Source organism: Marmota monax, unplaced genomic scaffold (genome assembly GCF_021218885.2).
Source record: "Marmota monax isolate L192 unplaced genomic scaffold, Marmota_monax_Labrador192_F-V1.1 WCK01_AAM20220418_F8-fsc00125, whole genome shotgun sequence".
Taxonomy (NCBI): domain Eukaryota; kingdom Metazoa; phylum Chordata; class Mammalia; order Rodentia; family Sciuridae; genus Marmota; species Marmota monax.
In genome coordinates this window covers 11,918,419-11,932,524 of record NW_026695235.1, presented here as the reverse complement: position 1 = coordinate 11,932,524, position 14,106 = coordinate 11,918,419, and the positions used below count along the sequence as shown (strand labels likewise).

The window sequence follows — 14,106 nt, the reverse complement described above, 5'->3', positions numbered from 1 at the left end:
GCCCGGCACCCAGGGGCCTGGTCTTTACCTCCCCTGGGACAAGCCCAAGGCCTTTCTGCCTCAGACCCCCAGGGTGGCCACCCAGCCACAAATGGAGAAAGCTGCAGGACCTGGAGGGCAGCTGGCCACATCTGCAGCCTGAGGCCCTGCCCTGCTGGAATGCTGGAATCGGCAGGGGGCAGCAGGGGCTCATGGGCGGACGTGCTGAGGGGCTCCTTGCAGTCCTCAGGCACAAAGGCAGCCACTTAATGTGCAAGCCGGTTTTGCTCTCTTACGTAAACCATGGGAATGGAAAACGGCAGTCAGAGCCATCGGTTTCTGGACGTCTCTGGACTTCAGAGCCCTTACTGACAAGCAGAGGCTCCATCTGACGCTGGCACCCACCCCAGGTTATAAGGTTAATACCCCATCCACGTATTAACCTCCCCGGAGCCCTCCGGCACCCCTCCTGGGAGCACCCCGGAGCCCTCCTGCACACAGGGCTGCAGCCCACCCTGCGCGTCCTGCTGGGCTCAGAACAATGTCAGGGGCATGTCACCCTGGCGAGTGGGGCGGACTCCACACACACAGCCCCTGAGGCCACACAGGACAGGTCGGGGCTGTGGGGTGCACACCCTCCCCCCAGACAACCCCTCAGTGCTCAGAGCAACCAAGTCCTCAGAGTCCCCATGAGCGCGCGCGCGCACACACACACACACACACACACACACACACACACACACACGCCCCGCTCTGTGGCACTGGTGTTAAAAATCCAGACTGCCTAGAGGCTCACCTTGGAACTTAGGGGACCTCCTCACACCCACAGCGCCCCCCTGGTGGACAGGGTGTGAACAGGCCTCCCGCAGGGCTGACCCCGCGGGGAGGACAGTGCTCCTAGCCAGGCACCAGCCCTGGGGCTCACCCATGGAACTCTCTCCCCAAGCTGGGCCTTGGATCACCACCCTGGTTTTCAGAGGAGGACACTGAGGCACAGAGAGGCCCTGTCACCTCTTCTAGGTCACACAGCTCCAGAGCAGCAGAGCTGAGATCCAAACCCAACAGACATCAAGGATGAGGAAACCCTAGCTCCTGCCCCCAGACTCAGTATAGAGTGACATTTTGGGGCCCTCGTCCATAGGAGGATGGCACTTTGGCTCCCAGGGGCCCATGCCACCTACCTGTGCTCCGCTCTACCTCAACAGCTGCACGAGGCCTTACCTGTGTGATTTGAAAACTGGACAGAGTTCACCGCGTCGATCTCAAATCCCAACACCTGCAAGACAGACAGCAGGACGGGTGTGAGAGCCCAGGGTCGGGGTCCCAGGGACCCCTCATCAGGGCCCTGATGACAGCCCGAGCACCTGCCTGGAGGAGGAGGAGGGGAGTAACAGGGACGGTGGGTACGGCTCTCCATGACCTGCTGCCCCCTGGCACTCTCGGGCCCCCTGTGCCCAGCCAGGGGCTTCTTGTCCTTTGTTTAGGAAACCCATGGGGCGCAGCAGCCCAGAGGCTGAGGCAGAGCCCCTGTCCAGCCTGCTGAACTCACTGAAGGGGTCATGGATGATTCCGGAAATTCCACCAAATGAAATCATTCAAGGAAACCAATATAGTGCGGGGACCAGCAACGGCTGTGAGGCCATCTTTGGTGCCAGATTTTCGGTTCCCAGCCTCGGCCCTTCTGAGGAAGTGAGGCCCGAGCCTGCCAGGCCACCTGGTTGGCCATCCCTGCTCCTCACGCGCCAGCTGGCCCGAGGTTCCCCGAACCACCACAGCCACCTGACCCTCACTGCTCCCTGGCAGGGAGTCTCCTACTGGCCCTGATGGGGTCACTCAGCCAGGGCAGCTGGGCCCTTGAGACACCCTGGGCTGCAGGGTCATGTGGGGGGTCTCTGTGGTCAGAGGAAGCAGATTTGCTCTCAGGGCAGGAAGCAGTTTATTAAAGAAAATTAAAACCTGTGAGTTTAAAAGCTTACGTTTTTCTAAAAGTAAGAGCACTTCTCTGGTGGAGGGAGGAAGGGGAGCCACGTCTGCGGGGCCGGCGGGGCCTGTGGGTCTGCAGGGCCAGCGGCAGGCTATGCCGTGGGATGCGGTGCAGAGGGAGTCCTCCCTGGCTCTTCCCACTTCCCTGGCCTCTCACATTCAGTAGGTAGGACTCCCTCGGTGCCCCTCGGCTGCTGGAGGTGGTAGACACCAGACACAGGACAGAGGACACTCTTCAGCCCATTACCTGGATCACTGCCAGGCCTACCCACCTTGCCCACCTGCCTCTGCCAGGCTGGTCCTGCGGGCACCATCACAGTGGACCTACAACAGTGGCCCTGCCAGAGAGTCCCCTCCCTGGTCGCACACTGCCCACTGTGCCCCTGAACAGAGCCAGCCATTCCAACTGCCCAGGGAACTACTCAGCACGGAGCCTGTCTCCCGTCCCTGGCCCTGTGCCCAGTGTGGGAACAGCAGCCCCCCCCGCCCCCCCCCCCCGGCAGGGCCAGGGGCTGCAAGAGTGCAGGGTGCAAGGGTGCAGCACACGCAGCGGGGCGGTGTGCAAGGGCTCAGCCACCTGCGGGCCCTGGCTCTCCTGCTGGCCCTACGAGAACACAGGGAGAGCCTGGGGCCTCCCGCACCCCACCTGCCTGCCCACACCAGGCTTGGGCCATCCTGTCCCCGTGTCAAGGCCAGACATGCCATCAGCCCTGACTTGGGGGCCACGGACTCAGTCATGCCACAGGCAGGTGTTCAATTGACTGGGAGGCTCAGGGCTGTCCCCGGGCTCTGTACTTGGGGAGGGCTGGCCACCTGCAATCAGGACAACTGGCCATGCCCAAGGAGCTTGAGGCTCATGCTGGCCAATCCTCCCACCTCCCCTGCCTCCTCTGCTGGAAGACGCCCCACCACCATCTCCAGGGACATCCCTCCTCCTGTGTGTACCCCTCCATTCCACCACCTTCCTGAGAGCTCACCTGCTGGCTGCCTCGACCTGCTCTCGGCTCCCTGTGGCTGGCTGTCCACCCCGAGGGGCCTCTTAGCTCCCAACACACCAGCCTCTCCAGAGGGCGCTGAGTCTCCCCTCTGCCCCCGTCCCCACTCCCAGCCAGGTCTACGGTGGCTCCTTCCATGCTTAAGTCACCAAAGGGCCACTGAGGAATCCACCAACCAAATGTTCCACACTGGCAGGTGCCACCAACCCAGGGAGAGGGCCTGGTGGGCACGGGAGCTGGGGCCTAGGCCTCAGGGAGAGCTGAGTCGAAGGCCGCCCACTCCGTCCACTGGTGACTCAGAGGTAGCCCACCAGGGGGGAGGGGACAGAGCTGGGAGCATGAAAGTCCCGACAACCAAGTGTGAGGACTTCCAGGTAAACATGGCTCAGAATCAGACCCTCCCTTGGGCCAAAGTCCCAGGAAAATGAGAACAAGGAGCTCTGAGAAACAATTGGCAGGTCAAGGGGACGAGGCAGCAGGAGACAGCAGGTCACCAAGATGCTTTTCTGGTGCTATTTCCATAGAACGTTCCAGAAAAACCTTAGGACCTGCAGCGGGCGGAGAGAAGTGGGCCACCTCCCCGGCAGAAGGTGCTGGACAGAGGGCAAGAGCGCACGTGGCAGACACAGACAGAGGCGGGCAGCGTGTGGGAGACAGAGAGAGACAGAGCAAGTGAGAGACAGACAGAGACACAAAGCATGTGGGGGACAGACAAGAGACAGAGAGACAGAGGCAGAGCACGTGGGAGAGGCAGAGGCAGACAGGGTGTGGGAGAGACAGAGAGCATGTGGGAGAGACAGACAGACAGAGGTAGGCAGAGCGTGTGAGAGACAGAGACACAGAGACAGAACACGTGGGAGAGACAGAGATATGCAGAGACAGAGGGACACGTGGTGCACGTGAGAGACTGAGAGAGCCAGGCAGGGAAGAGAGGCAGGAGGCGGGCAGCAGAGATGGCAGCTGTGTCCCAGCCAGGCGTGAGCAGCTGGCCGGGTGCCCTGGCATTCTGCACATTCTGTCTGCTCCGTGGGTGGCGTTCACTTGGAGCTGAGCCACTGGACGGTACACTCACGATTTGTGTTCACCAAGGTCATTCCAAGGACTAAGCCGATGCATCACTAGAGTAATCAACAAAAATCAGCAGTCCCACCCACAGAGTTCACTTGCCTGGCCGGGCCCCCTCTACGCGACTGACGCGGCCTGCAGCATCTCAGTCCCCAGACTGAGGAAGCGGATTAAAGCCACGTGACACAATCCTGAGGATCCTGCCAGTTCTGGATGTGGACACTCAACCCTTGTGTCGAGAAGGAAGCTGCTGTCCTCTGCTTTCAATGACAGCTAAGGGGCTGAGATGCGCTTGGCATCTCCGTTCCAAACGCCGCCCCATCAGCTTCTTCAGCGTCACATGCCTGTGGCAGCACCCCAAGTCACCTGTCAGCACTGCACTTCAGCCACACTCGGGAGGAGGCAAAGCCAGGCGGGCTCCCAGGAGCCCTCGGCCCGGGAGGAAGGGGTCTCCACCAGGCCCTTCCCGAAGGCCCCTGCCTCGAGCTGGGAGGGCACTGATGCCCTTCCCTCGCTCACAGAAGCCCTCGCCACGGCAGGCCCCGTGGCCCCCAGCGCAGGTTCCCCGCACGGCCCCTCCCCGCTTTCAAGTTCTAATGGCCCCAGCCTCTCCCTTCACCCCAGGCCAGCTGCTGGCCCCTGGGTCACCACTGGGTTCCCTTTTTGCCTTTTCTGGCCTAGCAGCTGCCTCATTAGGCCATCTGCTCCCCACCTCCCCTCCAGGGAGCCACAGACTGCTCCTTCAGCTGAGGGTCAGGAGATGGCGGGCAGCAGGCAGACACAGGCCCCTGCCAGGGTGCCCCAGACCCCTGACTCACACAGCCACCTCAGGCCACTTTGGGGACAGCACTGCTGGTCTGTGCCTCCTGAGGGAGAAATCACTTTGTGTCACAGAAAGCCTGGTGCCCAAAATGGCCTTGGGGCCCCCTGGTTCAAAGAGTGACACCAGTGGGCCTCACCTGCCCTGGGTGGCTTCTGCATATGGGTGAAACCTGAGGCGGCCTCTCTCCCAGGACTGTTACTAGCCAGGCGGGTCCCACCCAACTCCAGTGGCTGCTGGGCAGAAGGGGAGGCCCGAGACGTGAAAACTGCGGACTCTGAGTGGCCGTGTGGAACCGGCCTGCACGACTGCACCCCTCCCGTGGCCCCGAGCACCCCAAGGCCAGCAGACCTCGCCTCTTCCCAGCTAGCTCACCGCACCTCGCCATCACTTACGCCCTGCGCCACCTGCATCTCCCCCCATCTCCCGCCACAGCCCCACTGGGCCGGCAGGAAGGGTCCACACCTGGGAAACCAGCACGTGCCTGTGAGCCAGCCCCTGCCCCACACCCACTTCAGATTTCACCTGCACACAGCTGGCACACAGCCAGGAGATCTGGACAACCCGCTTCAAGACAAGGAAGAACTGGCTGGTGCCACCCAGGGAGAGAGGACCGGGAACCGCTCCAGCTCGGCCGCCCCTCGGCCTACCTTCCCACAGGTCCACGTCTGCTGGCACGGCCCCCCCGCAGCCTGTTCACTCCGCCTCACGCCCTCCCTGCGATGGTCCTCACTGGCCTCTGAGCTTGATGCTGCCCCAGCTCCCTCAAGTCGTACCCCTTGCACCCCTCCAAACCTGCCCCTGAGGGTCCACTGCTGCCCAGACCAGTGTCCACCACCACAGCCTCACACCGCAAGCAGCAGCCGGGGTCCCCGCCATTCCATGAGCCCCTGCTGCAGAGCTGCTGGCCACTTTCTGGACCCAAAGCCCTAGAGCCACTGTGCCATCAGTTCCGCTCCCTCGCCGAGGGCAGCACCCCTCCACCTGCAGTTCTGCTTCCAGGGTCAGCTGTACAGTCCTGACAGAGGGCAGTCCCCCACCTCTCCCACAGACAGGGCATGTGAGACAGACACAGGGACACAGAGAGTGGGGGGGCAGGCAGACCCCAGCTGTTCTCTTGTATTCCTCACTGCCGCCCGTCTCTCACTGGTCTGACCGTCCCCATCACAGGTGTGTGTGCAGGAAAAACCAGCACCAACAGTCCTGGGCCTACCTCCACCCAGGCATGGCCAGTAAGGGGAACAGTGTGCTCCTTCCAGCCCCCAGGGCCCCATCAATGTCTTGCCTCCTGGGCTCTCTGCAGCACCCTGGGCTCTCTGCAGCACCTGGAGTCTCTGCAGCACCTCAGACCTGCCAGGATGCTCAGGGGCTCAGGCTCCCCCCTCCCACGGCCTCTGAGATGGGGTGTCTCGGCCAAGAAGCTCAACAGATGAAGCTCCGGTGCCCAGAGTCGGCCGCAGCACGGGTCCAGCTGAGGAAGGCCTGGCGGAGCACTGGGAGGCTCAGCGCCCCAGGAGGCGGAGATTCACTGCCGCCACAGTGGGCGCGCCCTGGGAGACCTGCAGTGGGCAGCCTCTGCCCCTCAACCCCGACGGTGCCTGAACTGCAGCAGGGGGTCCCTGGCCTGTGGCCTGGGCGAGATCTGTAGCTGTGTGCATGTTGGACACAGGCTGTCTTGCCGGGAGAGGAAGCTGCTCGGACTTCCTGCCCCAATGCCCAAAGCAGCCCAGGCAGGGCCCAGGCAGGACCTGGAAAGGCTCTCAACCCTCCACTGCCGGAACTCCATAGCAACACGGCTCAGGTGCACCCAGGAGGAGGGGCACTCCCGGCAACAGGGAAGCCAGAGGCTCTCTGTTCCCCCCCCTCCTTCCACCCACAGCTGCTCGATACAAGCTCCTCCTCCTGCCACAGCAGCCCCAGTACCCGGGCCCCATGGCCACCAAGCATCCCCCACTTGGCAGTGACGCAGGCTAGCGGCTGCTGTGGGCAGGTGGCCCCCACTCCCAGCGGCCCCGTGACGCCTTCCTTCCTGGGTCTTCAACCCTCCTCTCACAGCGAGACAGACACAGAGAGACCTGCCTTGAAGCAGCAGCTCGGATCCCTCCTCCCGGGAGAGGCAGAGTGACTCAGAATGCAGGAGCGGGGAAAGCTCCGGAATATTCCAGCACAGTTCCTCCAGGGGCCAGCCCACCCTCACTCAAAGCCTTCTAGGGGTGGAGAGGAGGTCAGTCACCTGAGCAACCTCAGGGCCCAGGGCCCATGTCCCTCGAGGCTGCCTACAATCCAGCCAAGCCACATCCTCATCCTGATCTCCACGGGAACTTCTGGAGACAGCCTGTGTTCCCCAGGGGGCCTCCTACCTCCCCAGCTCACCCCCAGCCCCCCAGTTGCCTCTGCCCACGTGTGTGCCCTGCCTCTACAGTCACAGCTCTGCCCCCGCAAGCCCCCAGCACCCACTTCTGTGCCCACAGCACTCACGGCTAGGACCATGATGCCAGGCAGGCCCCACCATGGGCAGTGGAGTCCAGGGTCTCCCAGGTACTGGGCTGCCCTGCACAGCCCCAAGGCAAGGGTCTCACCCCAAGCTCCTGGCAACACCTAGGGGCTGACCATGGTCAGCCCATCTTGCCGTTGGGTCACTCAAGAGACTTGGCAGCCTAGCCACGGTCCTTCTAGGCAACAGGGGGTCACAGAACCCGGCTGGTAGGAAGCCCCGCTCCTCCTGCTACTCACCAGCCTGTCTGCCACTCCCCTGGCTTAGCAGAGGTCAGATGGCCAGACAGCTGGGGGCTGCTGAGCTGTCCAGAGGCTGCCAAAAAGGTACTCCCGGCCCAGCATGGGCTACTCAGTGCGGCCTCGGGCCTGTCCACCCGAAGGCAGCAGAGCAAACGCTACGGGTTCCAGCTCCAGTCCTGCTGCACCTCCCTCTGTACGCAGCTGCTCTTCCTGACCTGCTCAGCAGGATCTCTGCCCAGTGCTGGCCCCCTCCTGTGCCTCACTCACACACAGGAGGCCACAAGGTCAGCCTTCCTGGGGCCACAGGAGGAGGGGCTGGCAGGCTTGTGCCAGCAGCGGAACCCCTGAGAACAGAGGCCCCACGTGGAGCTGGGTGCGGAGGGAACAGGATGGCAGCTCCGCCAGGCACGGAGGGAGGGCGGCGATACCGGGCTGCATCCCTGAGCCCGTCCCCAGCACTCCCCCTCCTCTCTCCTTTCTTCCAATCTTCCCCATGTCACGGCTCCAGGTCACCAAGTAGGACCGGCCATGACTACTTCAGAAGCTCCGTGTGGGCGTGCAGCCGCAGACGTCAAAGCCAGTGAGTGAGTCAGCGGCCGGCCTCTGACACTGAAGCGCCCTGCTCTGCAGACTTGTCCCCGCTTTCCATAGCATCACCCCAAGCCTTTCTGAAATGAGGCCAGTGTCCTGCAGAGGGCAGAGCAGCACCAAGAAACGCACCTGTAACGCGCAGGCACCCACCTCACCCACACACGCAGCCGTGGTCCAAGCAGGGAAAGAGCAATCAGAAAATGAAACAGTTCGTTCTCACTTCTCTCCGAGACAGCAGAGAAGAGCAGAACCCTCAGCCCCAAACTCAGAGTCAAGAGCAAGAACAACGGATACTGTTCTTTCATGCAGAAAAAATACTAAAAACACCACCATGTTTCCAGGACTGGGACCCATCTGGCTCAGACCCGGGTTCAGCAGCGGCCAAAGGGAGACAGGAGAACTCAACCAGAGAAGAGCAAGCAGGCAGGTCAGCACGGCCTGGCGGGAACGAGGGATGGAAGACACGGGACCGTTTCCAACTCCGACCCATCTCCAAGGAGGTGAGCAAGAGTGGCCTGCCCACATGTGCATGTATACCATGCATCTGCCACTGTCCTGTGGCTCCAGGGACCCCGGACCACAGCCTTGGCTACTTTGCCAGTGTCACCTGTCAGAGAGGAGTAGAGCCACGTTGATTCCAACGCAACCTGATGCCCACCCCCTGCTTCTTCCTGCAGGGTGTCCAGGCCCAGGCCATTGGTCAACAGGCATGGCTTTGCCCCTCAGGATCTGCCCCTGCACCAGGGGCCAGGACAGTCAAAGAATGAGGCTGCTCTCTGCAGGCCCCAAACCAAGCTGTCCACCTGACCACGTCCTCAGGGGCAGGAGGTTATGGCCTTGCCTTCCTGTTCCAGGGACAAAGTATTTAAGTGGGTTTTGAGCTCAGGCCCCAGGTTGGATTTTCAAAGCCAATGGATTCAGTAAGTTGGTGTCCAGTGCTCATGATTCCCCGACAGTCCTTGAGGCTACCCCAGCACAGAGGCCAAAAGGCCACAATGCTCAGGCCCACTCTTCCAGAGGTTGACACAAGGACGTAAAGTTGCTCCGAGCCACCTGCAGGCCCAGTGGCTGTGACAGGCTCCAGTGCCCCCCAGCAGGGCAGGTTTGGCAGTGCTTGCTGCCACCCTCAGGAAGTTCTTGTCATATCCCAAAAAGGATGTCACCAACCTCTGAGCCTTTCAGAAAACCCCTAACTGCCCCTTTGGGTTTCTCTGCAGGCCCCTCCAACCCCAGGCAGACCACATGGTGGCCCCAAGGGTGTGTCCACTGAAACCTCTGAGCACGATCATTTTGGAAAAAGGTTCTTTGCAAATATAAGTTAAAGATCTCAAGATAAGATTGTCCTGGATTAGCTGGTTGCCCTGAGCTCAGTGACAAGTGTCCCTGGAAGGGGAGACAAGGGGAGAAGATCACATGATGCATCTGCAGGCCAAGAACACCTGGGCCCACCAGAACCTGGGAGAGGCAGGAAGAACCCTCTGGGAACATGCAGGGCCCCGCTGCCAGCGAGTGCACCCTCTGCCCTCCAGAGGAGAGAATGAATTTGTTTTTAGTTCACCCCATCTGAGGGGCTTTGCAATGGTAAACTTGACCCCACCTTGGGAGGCTGCTCTGAGCATCCTGGGATCTCCACTTCCCAACCAGCATGCCAGGAAGGCTCTGCACCAACACCCACAGGCTCAGGCAACCCAGAGCTCCGGGCCTGAAAGACTTGGGGGTTTTCCCCTGAAGAGGAATAGGCTGGGGTCTACCTCAGCGGCAGAGGGTTTGCAGGCACGCGCAAGAAAGGCTCTGGGCTCAATCTCCAGCACCACAAAAAAAAAAAAAGGAAGAGGAAATGGTCCTGGCAGTGTGTGGACAGGCAGTGTGCAGCAGGACACCTTTCCTTCCCCTGACCCACAGCCCAGGGCCAGAGCAGCAGGGCCTCCCTGCCCCAGACGCTTCACAAGCCTGTGTGCAGGACTCCACAAGCCCCTTGCCTCTCCTCGCTGCAGAGGTGGGTAAGGAGGGTGGGGACACGAGAACCAGGAGACTGCCTCATCCTCCTTGTACTCTGCAAACCCCAGATCACCCTGCCTGGCTCGCAGCCCTGCTGGCACTGGTCCCACAAACACGTTCCCCTTGGGCACAAAAATGCACCTTGGATTCAGGCCCAGAAATAAAACCCAAATCAGGGTCAAGGTTCTACTCCCTTCTCGTCAGCATGTTTTCCCTGGCCCAGGGCAGGGGCCGCTCTGCTGCCTGCATGAGACCCAGGAGAGGGCCCGAGGACTCAGCAGTGTGCAGGAGGCAGGACCCTGACGGTCCTGAGGTAAGAGTCTGCACCAAGCCACAGCCGTCAGCCATCTGCAGGAATACGAAGGCCAAGGGCACGTGTCACACCTGGCATGAAGGGCTTCAGGAGCCCTGGCACCAGACCCCAACAGAGATGGTGCCCAGTATAGGGAGGCTCAGAAACCAGGCCCAGGTCCCCCAGTGCAATTACAGAAAGAGGGGACACCTGCTTGGTGTTACAGAGCCCTGGACACTAGGGTCAGTCTCCACAGTGGCCTCTCCAGCCCCATGCCAGGCCGCTGGGGCATTCTGTGGTCTCTCTGATGCAGTATTAGGGCATTAGGCCTGGCCCCAGCCTAGACCTTCTCCTTTTCTAGCTTTTCTTTCCCCACCTTTGGCCATGTAGACAATACTCTGGCGTTCCAACTTGTGTAGTGTTGACCAAAACCCCCACTACAGTGACTCTGGACCTTAGGGAATGCTCCCCATGGACCTGCCTCTGAAGGCTGGTGAGCGCTGCTCCAGATCCATTTCCAGGCTCTGCCCACCGAGGCCCCTCCTGTGCTGGCTGAGGCTGTGCAAACTGGATGGGCAGGTCAGCCAGCCAGCCCACTGCTCCTCCCTGCCCAGTGGTGCTCAAACACAGGGGTGGAAGAGCACAATGCCAGCATGGGCACCTGTGGAGCCACAGATAAGGATGCTGGGCACTGGGACCCCAGGTAAGAAGCACAGCTCTTCCCCGAATGGGTTGTCCGGAAGAGCCGCTCCCTTGGCAACAGGCGCACTATGTCCTCCTCCTTGGTGCAGAAGCCGAGGCACATGCCTGGGAATTCAGGAGCCAGGAACCCTGCTGAAGGACCAGGACGAGAGGAAGAAGAGCAGTTTACCCAGTGAAGGGAAGAAGAGAAGCAGCAGCCAGGTGGGGAGGAGGGACGGGACAGAGAGCCACAGCGGCTTGCACAACTGCCCAGGTGGGTAGGGCTGTGCAGAGCCCAGCCTAGCTCCACCCTGCCTGGCTACCCCTGCACCCCTGCTCCAAGCACATCCCATTCAGTGACCCTGTCTTTTGCAGTCCTAGGATCTAAAGTTTGAGGTCAGCCTGGGCAATTTAGCTAGATCCTGTATCAAAACAAAAATTTAAAAAGGGTCTTGGGATGTAGCTCAGTGGTAGAGCACTTGCCTAACATTCTTGAGGCTATGTCCCTCCTCCCCCGCGAGCCAGGGGCTGCACACTGACTGCCCCAATCAAGTTCTGCCCACTGGAATGAGAGGCAAGCCTGAGACTGAGGTGGGGAGGCACCGTACACCTCCCAACAGAGGCTCAAGACTCAGTGGCCACCCAATCCCTTTGGTCTTGAACTCCTGCTCCACAGCTGAGCATGCTACCCCCAGGCTGGCCCTTCCTGTCTTCCTTCCACACTAGCCCAACCTGCAGGCCTGCTGCAAACAGGCGGCCCTTTCTTTTTCTTATTTCTTGCATAATTGAACCCAGAGCCTCAAGAATGCTAGGCAAGTGCTCTACCACTGAGCTACATCCCAAGACCCTTTTCAAATTTTTATTTTGATACAGGATCTAGCTAAATTGCCCAGGCTGACCTCAAACTTTAGATCCTCCTGCCTCAGCCTCCCAAGTAGCTGGGATTACAGATGTGAACCAGAACACCCAGCAGGTGGCCCTTCTTCATGTCCTGCAATGCTCAGCACAGGGACTGGGTGTGCACAGCAAGAGCCCAAGGACCTGCCATATCTGCCCTGGTCACAGACCATGCCAAAGGTGGGCAGGCAAGGGGGCTATCACCTGGCCAGGCCCACCCAGCACAATACCCTGGTTCTGCCTCAGGTCCAGCCTAATTATCCAGGTCCCCTCCTGACCATCCAACCATAACCAGGAAGCAGTGGGTGCCTGGCCTACAGTAACACGTGAAGACACAGTGGGCTCCAGGAATGGACAGCCCAAGAGCTGGCCCAGCCTCCTGACCACAGGCCTGTCTGCAACCTTATTATCCTCTCCTTCGTGAGGCCCACAAAGGACAAGGGGCAGAACCTGGAGGCCAGCGCAAACACCTGCCTATCTCACCGTCCTGCCTGGACATTGCCCGCGAGGGCCGGGTCCTACCAGCTGTCACTCCTCCAACCCTGCTGCATTTTTGTCGCCTCCAGGGAGCCCCCGCCCACGGCTGGCCTGGCGGCGGGAAGCCGGAGGCACTCGCCGGACGCCACAGCTGGTGCACCGGGGCTTGGTCCCATCTGAGCACCCCCCACTCCAAGCCCCGGCCAACCCGCCAGCAGGGCTCCCCGCCCCCGCCCACCAGCCCACGGAGCAGGCTCCTGGGCGCGCCAGGCTCTGGCCGCAGAGCCCCGAAATCCAGACCCCAAGCGGGGGCTCACTGCGGGACCCCGCCAAGGTCACGGCTGGGGGCGACCGGCCACCCCGCCGAGGATTCGCACGCAGGGCGCGAGTGCAGCCGAGCGGGTTACGTAAGCCGCGCGGAGCGCGTACCTGCAGCGGGAACGTGGCCGCCCGGTTGCCCACGTAGCCGCGGACGACGTGGCTCTGGATGGAGAGCACCCGGCACTCCTCCTCCATGCCGGGCGGGCGCGGCGGCGCGGGGCCGGGGCGGTGTCACGGTCTCGGCGCTCGCTCGGGATCCCCGCTCGCGGCTCTCCGGCGCGCGGCCCGGCTCGCGCAGGCGCTGGGCTCGGATGCTGCCCGCCTCCTCTGACCTCAGCAGCGGCTGCGAACCCGCGAGCCCCGCGCGTCGCGGGGCGGGCCGGGGGCGGGCCGGGGCAGGAAGCGGGCGGGCACCGCCGCGCAAGCCCCGCCCCTCCCGGGAGCGGGAAGCGAAACCCGGCCGGGGCCCTCGCTCCGGGCGGCGACTTTGCGTCCCCGCACGTGGGCGCCCACCCTCTAAGCGCCGGTCCGCACCTCGGTACACCCGCAAGGGCTGGGCAGCGCCGTCTGTTCCTTCACTGATTCATTCGTTGCCCGGACCACGGCACAGCGCTCCAGTGCGCAGCTGGACACAAGTCCGTCCCACGCCCAGCGCCGCGAAGGACACCAGCGGGGGCGCGGGCCGGCACCGCTGCGCACTCGAGCAGGCTGCACTCTCAGGGCCCAGGGCCCCAGAGCCCACGGGGAGCCGCGCACAGCTTAGCGGAGCAGACATCCCCACACCACCAAAAGACACTGGAGGACCTCTAGTGTTCCCCACCAGGGGCGCAGCCTGCAGCAAAGAACAACCCTCAGCCGCCAGTGCCTCGCCCTTGGCCACAGGCTGCCCCCAAGTTGGGCCACGTGTTTGGCCTATTGGCTGCAGGTTCAGGTACTTGCCCACTAAGGATGGCCTTAGGCCTGAGCCCAAGCAACTCCACTTTAAAACTCCAGTTTGAAACCTGCAGTCTCACCAGGCACACCCACAGAGCCCTCCAGTGTGGCCCTCAGGCACCAATAGGTCACTTCCCCCACCCTGACGTCAGAGTGAAGTCTCTGGCAGGCTGGCCTCGCCCAATAAGGGGGAAAGGAAAGGTGGCAGTTAAGAGGGAAAGGCGAAAAGATCAGAGTGGGAACCACCAGACCAGATGCTTTAACCCACGGTAAATGAGGTCACTGAGAGACCCCCACGGCAGCTGACTCACACAACCCTGAGAGCTCGATGAGGACCT

General features: G+C 61.8%; 1 protein-coding gene across 2 annotated transcripts in view; it reads right to left on the bottom strand.

The window, feature by feature from the left end:
* Pdxk (pyridoxal kinase) overlaps window positions 1–13,159 on the bottom strand; it is a 30,727-nt gene extending 17,568 nt beyond the window's left edge. The window contains exons 1-3 of one of the 2 annotated variants that reach the window (XM_046438993.1): window positions 12,944–13,159; window positions 11,121–11,293; window positions 1,201–1,255 (exon numbers count right to left, since the gene is read on the bottom strand). In XM_046438993.1, coding sequence (XP_046294949.1) covers window positions 1,201–1,255; window positions 11,121–11,264 — 199 coding nt within the window. In that variant the 5' untranslated portion in view covers window positions 11,265–11,293; window positions 12,944–13,159. The remainder of the gene's footprint in view (window positions 1–1,200; window positions 1,256–11,120; window positions 11,294–12,943) is intronic. The other variant, XM_046438994.2, reaches the window with a different exon arrangement.
* Between the last annotated feature and the right edge of the window lie 947 nt (window positions 13,160–14,106).